Source organism: Stenella coeruleoalba, assembly GCF_951394435.1.
Source record: "Stenella coeruleoalba genome assembly, chromosome: 8".
NCBI classification, from domain to species: domain Eukaryota; kingdom Metazoa; phylum Chordata; class Mammalia; order Artiodactyla; family Delphinidae; genus Stenella; species Stenella coeruleoalba.
In genome coordinates, this window is record NC_137154.1 from 100,645,049 (window position 1) to 100,657,265 (window position 12,217).

Here is a 12,217-nt window from a genome sequence, read left to right on the forward strand (position 1 = left end):
AATCTCTGCACAAGCTGTACTGTATCATTAAAAACCCCACCGCGGCTGCTGTCACAGTGACAAATGTGTAATTATTTTAAGACCTAACCACTGTGACAATAGCTCTTTAAAAATGCATCCTTAAACACAAAAGAAATAACAAATAATGACAATTTCGTTTCCTAACCTAATAGGAGACCACAGTTAACAACCCATCTTAGAATGACTCAAAATTGGCTTTAGTTAGCCATGGGGTTAAAAAAAAATCTTTAGCTCTAAAATGTATGATGAAAATTATATGAAAGAGCTTATATAGGTCTACAGTCAAAACATGAATAACTTAATGACTAGAGCTTAGAATTAGGAACTCAGGGTAGAAGTTTGATCTATTTGTATTTGTTTTAATCTCAAAAAGGACTCAGCCATAGTAAAGGAAGTGTGCCTAATAGTCAACAGATAGAAATCAAAAGAAACGACTTAGCGATCAGAACCAATTCTAATCAGATCATAATATGACTTGAAGATATGTTATTCAGTTGAAGTAAATATGCAGAATTAGGTTTAAAATCTACTTTAACCCATCAGTACTATAATCCTCCTTACTGTAGGACAAATCTTAAAATTTCATTTTGGAAGAACATCTAAGACTTAATGGAAGAAACAATAAAATGGCCTTGTTTAAAAAAGTGATCACAGTAAGAAGAGCCCAAAAGGTAAATTATGGGCACAACACAATGGTAAGACCAGTGTGGTTCCACTCAGGAGTTTTAATAATCTGTTAAGAATCATAAAAATATCTTCTCAGGATTTAGCAGTCCCAAGATCTACTGGAACAACCGCTCAGATGCATGGAAACCAAATTGAAATCCTGGTGCATGAGTTTTCATTAAATCATGGCAATCTCTAAAAGCCTAATTAGCCTAATTTCACAACAGGAGTGAACAGGCCAAGAGGAAACACTGGTTTAAATCAAACAATGTTACTTTACTGGTGTTTATAAAGAGGAATAAATAGCACCTTTCTTACAAAACTGTACAACCCCATTCATCATCACATGACCATTTACAAAACTGTACAACCCCATTCATAATCACATTTAGACAGTCCCCCTCACGTGACCATTTTAACAGCCAATTAACAAACTTTTTCAATATATTGCAAGCTAGGTAACACCAACCCAAGTAATGAAGCTTAACTCCACTTCATAGATGGGGATTCCTCATACCCACTCTCACAACCTCATACTCACCCATCTGGGAGGAAGTTGACTGAAATAGAGATGAGTGATTAAACAGTACATCTGTTCCAGCTGAAACTATGTTCACTCCTTCTTATTGCCTGTTATTCACTGTGCTATTTTGTTGCACACACGCCCTGAGGCCCAAACCATGAAAATAAGCCAAAATAAATGGGCAAGAAAAATCTTATCCCTAGCTTAGGATGCTATCTTTCTTTTTATTGTAATAAAAGAGGCTGCCAAATTCTGATGTCACTACAGTAATTTCACGGCCTGATTAAAAGTAGTATTTTATCCATTAGACATTCATCCCCCTTGCCAATTTCACCTCCAATCAGACAGTGTGTACAATTACTCACTAAACAGACTTCAAATGATAGTAAAATAGAAAATACTAATTGCTGTTATTCTGATACCTAAAAAGCCAATAACTGTCAGAAATTCCCCTGGCAAGAGAGAGAAGGCAGAATGCACTTTTTAATACCTAGATATCCAGGAAAACTCCTCTAATACTGCATATTTAAAAAACAGACGAAACATGGCATCAGCTCTCTGGGCACAAACTAATGTAGCACAGAATGAAAATATGCATTTTAAATATGTAAGACGTTTGGCCAGCATTCCAGCAATAATGTGACAATAGATGTCCTAGTATCTTCAATATTTAACTATTTTTTTCTTTATCTAAAGCTTTTTTAACCTTCATTACTTGAAGCTGTGATACGCCTGAACTTGACATGCAGAGTCACTGATTTCACTGTATTTTTTTTTAACATCTTTATTGGAGTATAATTGCTTTACAATGGTGCCTTAGTTTCTGCTTTATAAGAGCAGAATTGTGTGTTGAAATCATTCATGGGTCTAGAGATGACAGTTTAGCAACTCGCTATTCAGTGTGGTCCACCCAGTGTCATCAACATGATGTGGACTCTTGTCAGAAAGGGAGAATCTTGGGATTCACCCACAACCTACGAAATCAAAATCTGCATCTTAACATCCCTCCCATCCCCGCCCCAAGAAATTCAAATGCACGTTAAAGTTTGAGAAGCCCTACTTTAGGACTCATACGTTTGGGACATTTGGGTTTAGTATTTGTTAGGCATAATGCAAGGAAAGGGGTGAGAGGGGATACATACAAGGGAAAATCACATTGTCTGTCCTTAGGGATTAAGATAAGGATGAGACAGACGCATACAAAATGATGACACAACATCATCAGCACGAGAGACATGTTCCCAGCCTGCAAGAGAAAAAGCAAGGTATATTCAAGGAACGCAAGGTAGGTGGAGGACGGCAGAAGCACCAGGTCGGTAAAGACCCCTGTGTGCCCTATTAAAGACCTGGGTTTGAATAAGCGAGTCAGGGCCTTTGAAGAAACTGATGTTAAGGAGAGCAGTCACCTGACCAGCTTTATGTTTTTGAAAGATCATTACTCTGACAAAATGGAGAAAAATGGATGACGTGGAAGCGGGGAAAACCAAGAGTGGAGACGAGGGAGGTGAGGTGGCAGTACTCTAATAAAGAGTCACGAAGGTATTTCTTTTGTCTCACATTTTGTCTCACCTTCTCTGATCCCCTTCCCAAAATTCGAAAAGGAAGTTGGAAGGGTAAGGTAATGGTGACAGAGAAAGGAGAGAGCCACTTAGAGGTTACAAGAGGCTTTAGACGGTTGTATGGGTATACGTCATGTAATACAAAACAGACAAAACTCACTATACTTTTCTGCTTCATAAAATAGACAAAATATTATTTTGGTGACTCAGGATTCTATACTCCCTTCAATCATTCTAAACAGCAATTATTAACATAAATTATTAACATATATCTAAAGACACAAGATGTGTACCTGGTTACAGTAAATAACTATGGACTCCAGAAAAGATCCTGAATACAGCTCTGTTGCTTGGATAAGTCACGCATATCAGCCTTTCTCCCCCCGTGAGTTATTTCTCTCTGGAAATTCAAGTGTGGAAAAATTGGGGTGGAGGAGAGAAGGTAGAGAGACAAGAGATACATTTATTTATTTTTACTTTACATATAATTTGCTGTAGGAGTGCATAAATAACTCGGCCAACAGAGGGCCTTGAAGTAAATTCAGGTGTGTACCTACCTAAAAAGGTAGCAAATACTAAACTTGTAAAGTGTTTTCACTTCTGATACTGATAGAATATTGGAAAGGTCCCTGTTCTCTCTTCAGGTAAAAAAGAAAGAATATCTGACATTTACTTGTTAGTGATAAACTAAATTACATTTAATGTGAAAAGGGTCAACAAGAAGAGGCATTCCTCAACTTTAAACTAGGGAAAATCTGAGAAAATTTATTTATCCAGTGGTCGTTTGGAACTTTTTTTACACATTTTCTCCCTCCAAAATTAGGTACGGTAGTCCCCCGCTTATCCACAGGGGTTGCATTCCAAGACCCCCAGTGGATATCTGAAGCTGTGGATAGTACTGAACCCTATTTACACTATGTTTTTTCCAACACATACATATCTATGATAAAGTTTAATTTATAAATTAGGCACAGTAAGAGAGTAACAATAAAACAATTTTAACAATATGCTGTAATAAAAGTTACATGAAAAAAATAATAAAGTAAAAACTAAAAGAAAGTTACATGAATGTGATCTCTCTCTCTCAAAATATCTTATTATACTGTAATCACCCTTCTTATGATGATGATGATGCTGTGAGATGACAAAACACCCACCGGATGAGATGAAGTGAGGTGAGTGACGTCGACATTGTGACGTAGCGTTAGGCTACTATTGACCTTCTGATGATACGTCAGCAGTATCATCGGCTTCAGGTGATCCTGGATCACCGAGCCAGGACGAAGTGAATGGCTGGATGTCAGGAGCAGAACAATGTTGAAGGTTTGGGGACCTCGGGAGGGATGGCACGGGATTTCATTACACTACTGAGAACAGTGCACAACTTAAAACTTATAAATCATTTCTTTCTGGAACTTTCCGTTTAGTATTTTTGGACTGCAGTTGACCTCAGGGGAATGAAACTGCAGCAAGCGAACCCTGGGTTAAGGGGACCTGGGAATGAAACTGCAGCAAGGGAACCCTGGGTATGTGGTAGTTAAGTAGTACAGCTCCCCCACAAGAGCCTGTTTAGTGGACTCAAAAGGCAAAGGCCCTTGGAGGTCATGTGGTCCCAACTCTCACCCAAGGAAGAGATTCTTACTGCACCATCTTCTGCAAATGCCACTACAACACATCTAGTAATAAGGACCTCATGCCCCTTCAAAGGAGCATTTTCCAAACATGAGGCAGCTTTATTTGTCAACAGTGCTTCCTTCTTTTGAAACAAAACCTGCATCTTTGGAGTGCCCCTCTGGGACAAAAGATGAATCTCATATTACTCTTTCACCCCTCCCACCCCCATTGAAGTCTTGGCCACTGGTGCTCTGAATTAAGAGACAAGGGAACAACTTGCCCCCTCTGGAGTCCAGAGGAACCCACCCTGCACATGGCTGTATGTGAAGAATGACCTTGTGTCAAGGAGCTATGAATAATAAGATTTAATAAAATTACAAATGCTGAAAAAGACAATGTCTCCAACGAGAGAAGTGGCTTGTGTTCAAGCAGAACATCCAGAAAATCCTTCATCAACATTTCCAAGAACAGAAATATGATGATGGCAAAGCTCTTAACCTCAACCGCAGCCCCTTTCAAAGTGAAAAACAAAAAACACACTTCGGATTCATCGATACCACCTTGTATTCTTGTTTCATTGTTTAGTGAAATAAATTTTATTTAGCATATCAGGGAATCCCAACAATACAAACAGAAATTCCAAACATACAAGCACAGCCTGACAGCAACCGTTCAGAAAGTTAGTAGCCAAAATTCTTCTTCCTGATATAAACGTAAGGTCCCATTCTTCAAAATTTTCCTGTAGGATAACAACATCCTTGCTCCATTTTCTTCCATTATTGGTGGATTTTTTTTTTCCAGAACACACCGTGTTGTTTTGTTTTCTTCTTAGGGAATATTACACTTATTGCTGAGCTAGTGGTTACTTCTCTACCATTCTAAGTGTTAAATGCTAAGCATGAAGGTTATAAGCTACCTTAGGTGGTCCTTCTCTCTTTCGAGGCTCCCACCCTTCGCTTCTAAAAACACACACACACACACACACACAAAATGAACGCAGTTATCAAAAGATTTGGTTTATGGAACTGTCACTGAAGGTAATTATATTACCTTCAACCCAGCTTTATGTATAAAAAGAAGGTCATGGTTATTTTTCTAAGATAGTGACTGGGATCTGATTTTCTAATAATTTAGGAAGAAATGTTGTTATTTTCTTGTTTTCTCAATGACCACATACCCAATGTGCCAACAAAATGAACTACTATGAATTTCAAAACAGGCAAAAGATGCTAAAACAATTTTGAAAGCATAAATTCCTACCGTACACAGTAACAGAGATGGGTCTTGGACATAACGAGCAGTGCGAGAAACCAGATATAAAAGAGTATTTATCATATGAGTCTATTTTTATAAAGTTCGGGAACAGGCAAAACTCACGTATGGTGAGACTGGTCCAAAGGGCTGTCGTCTGCTGGGGGTGGTGGGCTAGTCTGGGAAGGGGCATCAGGGAGCCTTCCACCATGAAGGAAATGTTCTACATCTCGATCTGGCTAATGGTTACCACACATGTGCATAGACGACACTTCATCTGGCTGCTCACTGAGTATACATTAACTGTACACTTGTGTACATTTTTCTATTATACCTCAATCAGGAAAAAAATTGCAACATATTGTTTCCAAGTGCCTTTTAAGTTTCAATTGCAAAATGACGAGAACTGTAGCATACTGAAACTATAGCAGTTCCACGTGCCCACACTATTACTAACTTCAGAGAATTCCTCATTATTTAATCTTCAAAAGAAATCATTTCTGGATCAAAGTAACAGACTAACATGTACAGGAGGAGTTACTTAAAGTAGCAGCAGCTAGCAATCATAGGGGTTTTATAACGTGCCAAGCACTTTACTTTCAGTATCTCACGTAATCCACACAACAGCGGTAACAGATACTATGGTTATCCTCATTTCAGCGATGAGGAACCCAAGGCTTAGGTCAAGATCACTGCCCCAGCTCACACGGATAAAAAGAGATGCGCTAGTCTATGTCAAGAATAGCTGAAAAGCAAGCTATATGCTTACGTTAGCGCAATATAAAAATTTTGTAACAAAACGTAAGCAGAATATATCTAAGTTCAGTAACATAACCTGTGTGTTTTTCCCCCTCTCAAGTAAGATGTAAGGAACTTCACAGTTCCTTAATTCTATGGTTAAAAGCACATCACTGGTTCTCAAGAACTAAAGTCCTGACTCACATTCCAACTGATATGTAGCAGAACAAAATGTGCTTTGGGGTAGCTTTTTGTTATCTCTGGCCATCAAAATACATCACACAGCAAAGTGCCTGAACAACTGTGAACCGAGGCAGGCCCAATGCTAACTTTAGTGTTTACTCCCATTCACTCCAGAGTTCTTTCAATCTGGCCATACTACTAGAAGGCAAGCCCAGGATGAAGGTGGGAAGAAAATTAAATATTCTCTCAAAGGCTTCTTTATTTTCTAAACACTTAGTATTGTAAGGAGAATTTGGTAGAGGACTACACGGGAATAGGATGGAGGGAACTGTGACACACAAGATGATTTTAATCAGAAACAAAATACATCAAATTAACCATCAAATAGGCTACTGCACTCTGCACTAGTTGAAAACTACAAGCACTGGAATTCACATTCATTTTTAACTATTCTCAGAAGAGGAAAATCAATTAACTAGACCATCCAAGATTCAGAACTGCTCTTCCTTGAAAAGTACACAAGAATCAAACTGGGCTCATATTCTGAAGAATGTCTGTATCCAAAAAGTATTCAGGGGCAGGGGAGGTGGGGCAGGGAGAGGAAGACACGCTGATGTTTCTCAGAAATTTTGCTCCAAAGATTTTACAGAATATTTTTGGTAGATATATTTTCATTTACGCACGGCTGCTGGCAAGTCTGCGAAGCGATGCCTTAAGAAATACTAGCAATCAGAAAGAATTCTTCAAAAGACAACAGAAAAGAGAGATACCCTAAATGAATTTAAATTCTGTAATAATAATGTTACAAAAACACAAGAAAAGTCATATAAAAACAAAAGAGCAAACTCAAATATGCCTATTCAAACAAGCATTTCATCTCTGCAAAATACTTTGCTTCACAGAAAAGGCTGATTTTCCTCTCGGTTGAAAAGTTATTAAAACAATAAAAGCAGCCCTGACAGGCAAGACCTAACTGTAACACGATTTTACGTATTTATCAAAAGATCATTCAGAGAAAACTTACCAAGGCTGCAACGTGTATATGCTTGTGCTTCGGAGGCAAAGCAGAAAAGTGACTTTCTGTACTTACAGCGGCGTGCACTTCAGGGTAAAGACACATCACCACGGTCGTGCTCGTAAGAAAAGTCCTGACCAGCAATCTGCCTTTGGGTTGGGCTCTTCTCTTACAAGATAAGCTGTTAAGTCCTGTCTTGATTTTAGATCTGCTAACATATGGAGTCTTCTAATGTAGCCTCTCTCCGCCCACCCGCCACCCTCCCCCCCTCACCACTCGGCTCCCCTCCCTTTCCACACACGCACATACACACATACAAAAAAGGCACTGCAGGGCAGAAATTCCTCAGGTGCTCGCTAATGGAATTCCCAGGGTCTTGGAGCCGCTTCGGGGATCAAGAGATCTCATCGCCCCTGCTGGGGTAAGGAGCAGCAAGTCTGTCCCATTTAATCAAATACAGAATGAATTTTCAGCTCTATTCACTAGCTTGTCTCCAGGGCTCTCAAAAGGCACCAGGCAGCTAGAATCACACACATGTGGCTCTTTTAGGCAAGTATAATTAGTTTGATTTTAAAAAGCCACATTAATAATATCACCTCAGGACCATTATTCAGGGGACAGATGACAACGATACTGTATGTTTTAAGCCTGACAATGGGGGAAAGAGCACAAACAATGAGGGAAAACTTGAAGGATTAAAACAAAAACAAAAAAAAACAACCAGTTTTTCATTGAATTGTAATCCAATATTTTTAAAGTAACATTAAGTATATTCCATATACCATCTCTTAATTGCAATTGAAAAGAATCAAGTAAAGCCCTCCTCCCCGTTCTCTTGAAAATGAGTTAGTACCATATCCACAACAAAAATGTATAAATGGAATGTTTATAAATCAATGAAATGTCTACATACAATATAAAATTTCAATAAAAACAATAAAGCATTCTCTAATTCAAGTTAACAAAATTTCTTGAAAAAAGCACCCATCAAAAACCACAGTAAAATCAAGTCCTTCGGAGCAATCTATTTAGCAACCAGACCCCAAATTCCCTTTCTAATCTAATTAGTTTCTATTAAGTAGTAAGATCACATATCTAAAGAAAGACTATCTCTAGACAGCTCATCTTCTCTTGCGATGTGTTGCCTTATCTGCACTCCTACATAGTACAAATGCTAATCACAAGGCAGTGGCTAACGTAAGGATGTGTTAAAAATAACTGATTTTTCACTTAATTAGTTTTAATTTCCTATCTCCAGCCTGATTTCACTACAATAATGTTTAATTCCTGAAAGCATTGCTCCAGGATTTTACTTAGAAACAATACCAATTTCTAGTCTAAATGCCTGCATAAGAAACATTTCTAGAGAAGACACATCTTACTTCAACTTACATTTTGACAAAACCATAAATGAAATCATCCAGAAAGTCATGAAAGCACACAGGCAAAGAGGAAAAATAAGAAGAAAGCACAAGAGCTAGTCAACAGGTTTTACCTGAACTTTTTAGAGCCCAGCCCTATGGCAGAAGTTCTTAATCCAACATAAAGCCTTCCTCTTTATATACACCTTGCAGATGGGGGCAGAGGTGGGGGAAGTCCTACCTTAAAATGAACTTAATTCCTCCCATGCACAGTCAAACCACCTGCAAAGAAGGCAAGGAGTAACATTGACTTAGAAGCCAACCGACACAAGCTAGATCAGTATGCTCCAAGTCCTAAGGGTTCTCTGTACTTCCCGGCTTGAGAGTCAGAGCTGTTTAAGTACTTTCCACAGAAGAGGAGGTTGATGAGAACCATGGCAATCAATCAAAGCATCGCAAGTGAGTTACTACACAAACAATAGCACGGTACCTCTAGTAACTGATTTTCCTGGTTGACTGAACTATTCAAACGAAGACAGATTTCCCAAATACTATATCCGAGTTTTTGCATGAAAGTTAAACAATGTACACTTGTGTGTTTTTTATAGAAATATAAATGTGTCTGCTCCACACACTGCCAAACACACACCCAGGAAACGCCTTTACAAAATGAAACAGTTTCTCTCCATCCTTCTCATATAACTTCAAGTATGAGGCAGTTCATTTCAACATGTGCAAAACAGAAACTACAGTATTTGGTGCCTCTCTGGGTTCCTAAGAATGCTTTCTAGCTAAGCACTAACTTAAATTTTACAGTTTTCTGGAGTTTTCTTTCATCTTGTCCTAAAAGTTGAACTACCCCCGCATTTTCAGCTAAAATAGACTACCTCCCAAAAATGAGCTATGAAATGTAATAGAACGTTTAGAACTATACTGAGAATAAATCCATTTCATTCTCCAGCCCCTTCCCCACCCTTTCCTAGCAGACACTGTCCACTAGGTATTCCAAAAGTCAGCTGGAGCATCTGTGGGTTGTGGCATCAGCGAGGCATGGAATCAGAATTGGCCTCTTTCATCTTTACTGGCCACTGGCCTGAGACTAAATCTCATGTTACCTTTTAGTCCTATCTTCTGTTTCTCAAGGTGTCTGATTCAGGACACAGAGGTTCTGTTAATGAGGTTCCCTCAATTCTAGATCTCAACTGGAAAGCAGCCTGCCCTTAAGGCACCTGCCACCCTCTGGAGTCTGGACTGGGAAAGGCAGGCATTCTGGAGAAAGCTCCTTTTGGAGAGCCTTCCACCTGATTTGGTGGGGTTGGGAGAACAATGAAGGGAAAGGCGAGAGAGCCTCTCTAGCCCCCTCGGTGATTTATTACTGAAATTCCTAGATGTGGAGAGAATGCAACAAAGGTCTGGAAGCTGCAGAGTGAAATAAATAGCGAGCTGTAATGTATTTAGCAAATGATAATGCAATCCACAGAAAGCTATACAGAGGAGAAGGAAAAATACGCTCCCTGGGGCTGGGAAGTCACCAAGTCTGTGAAGGCAGAGAAACATTGCGCAGGAAATTTCTCTTGATTCTCCTTACACATAAATCACTGTCTCTCGCGGGCGCTCTGCGGGGATGGAGGTTGAGAGAGGCGAGGGACCCCCGCTCCCTTGGGAAAACGTGCCGGCGCCCCGTGCTCCCGGCTATGCTGCATCTCACCTGCCTCAGCGGATCATTGTCAAACAGATTTAATCGTGTCACTGACACCTCACCCCGCCTCTTCCCACGAGGTGGCTCAGAGTTCCCCAGGACGGGGGACGTAGGCGCTCCCCACTGCGCATCCGTCAGCTGCCCTCCCCAGACCCCGCACGCAGCCTGGACCCCCACGCCCTCCCGGGCACTCCGGCCAACCCGCCCCCGGACCTCCAGCTCCCAAGCCTCGTGGCGCCCAAGCCCGGTGTCCCCAGGCCACCCCTCCCGCCCACCCTTAGGTGGGACCCCACCCCCGCACCTCTAAGCAGGGCTGGCTAAGACCTCCTGCGCGGCAGCCGGCTCCGAAAGCCACCCCCAGGTCATCCCCCGCGCGCTGGCGGCGGCTACGGCGGCAGCGGCGGCTGCGATCCGAACGGGCCCCTCCATGCACCGGGCAGGGCAGCGGGAGGGCGCGGCGCCTCGCACGCCGGGGCGGGGGCGTGGGGGCTGGCGGCGCGGGGTCCCAGTCTCCTCGCACCGAGCCGCGCGAGCCGGGCACCCGGGACTCAGGGGAGGGGCGCCCGGGTTGGGGGGGTGGGGGCGGAGTCACCGGGGCGCGCCCCCGCGGTCGCGCTCCTCCCCTCCAAGGCGCGCGGGCGCGTAACCCGGCGGGCGCTGGGCCAGTGAGGAGCACGCGAGGAGGTGGAGGAGGGAACCCGGCCGCGGAGGCCGCAGCTCCCCGACGGCCCGCGCCCCGCCGGAGGGTGCGCGCGCAGCCTGCCAGATCAGCGGCATGTGGGGGGAGATGGGCCGTACCAACGGGCGGGGGGGGGCGCTCTGTGCAGGTCCTTCTACCAGTCCCCCTCCTGCTTGCTCTACGAGAGAGCTCCCCCAGGAAAGGAGAAGTCAGTCTCTGCTTTGGTTTAGGATGGGTGAGGATGAGCTGCCTTAGCAATTCCCGGAGTTTCCCATAATGCCTTTATTCCGTTTCCCCTCATCTTTACTTCCCCGGGAGAGGCGGCATTTGGGGCGGGTCCACTACTGGTCTACACGTTCCCCTGTTTCCCCGCCCAGGCCCGGCCCCTCACCCCTCCACCTAAGTAGTGTGCGAAGCCAGCCAGTCCATCCATTCACTTGGCTCGTACCTAGTATCTGCTTTGTGGTTCCAGCTTCCCGCTTTTGGTACCTTCGCTTTTAAACCACTTTCAGTGTTTGGATTCTTAGGCAGTTTCCTCTGATTCCCATCACACCCGCCCTGCATTCACATACACGCAGGCAGGTAACAAAACTTCTCAGAGACTAGGAGAGGCTCATTGTCGCCTGGTGCAAGCAGCATGACCTTTGGCCCCAGAGTCTTCCCAACTCGTCCTTTGGATGTGCCCCAAGTGATCTGATCTCACTGAATTTCAGTTGTTCAAACAGAAAAAGGGGGAAATAATTTGTTTAAAAGGTTGTTGTGAAGCATAAATATGATACTTAGTGGAAAGCACCTGCCACTGCATGGACATTTGGGGACTGTGACTTCTATATACTACTACTAATAATTATAATTATTATTAGCAATTAGTTTATTTTTTTACCATCATCATCATTACTTACTATTTA

The 12,217-nt window shown here is 42.2% G+C and overlaps 1 protein-coding gene across 2 annotated transcripts in view; it reads right to left on the reverse strand.

Moving 5' to 3' along the window:
- The window catches only part of CDON (cell adhesion associated, oncogene regulated), a 101,072-nt gene extending 89,824 nt beyond the window's left edge, over positions 1-11,248 (reverse strand). Inside the window, exons 1-2 of one of the 2 annotated variants that reach the window (XM_079929133.1) lie at positions 10,932-11,248; positions 9,173-9,213 (exon numbers count right to left, since the gene is read on the reverse strand). In XM_079929133.1, the coding sequence (XP_079785259.1) occupies positions 9,173-9,198 (26 nt within the window). In that variant the 5' untranslated portion in view covers positions 9,199-9,213; positions 10,932-11,248. The remainder of the gene's footprint in view (positions 1-9,172; positions 9,214-10,931) is intronic. The other variant, XM_079929134.1, reaches the window with a different exon arrangement.
- Between the last annotated feature and the right edge of the window lie 969 nt (positions 11,249-12,217).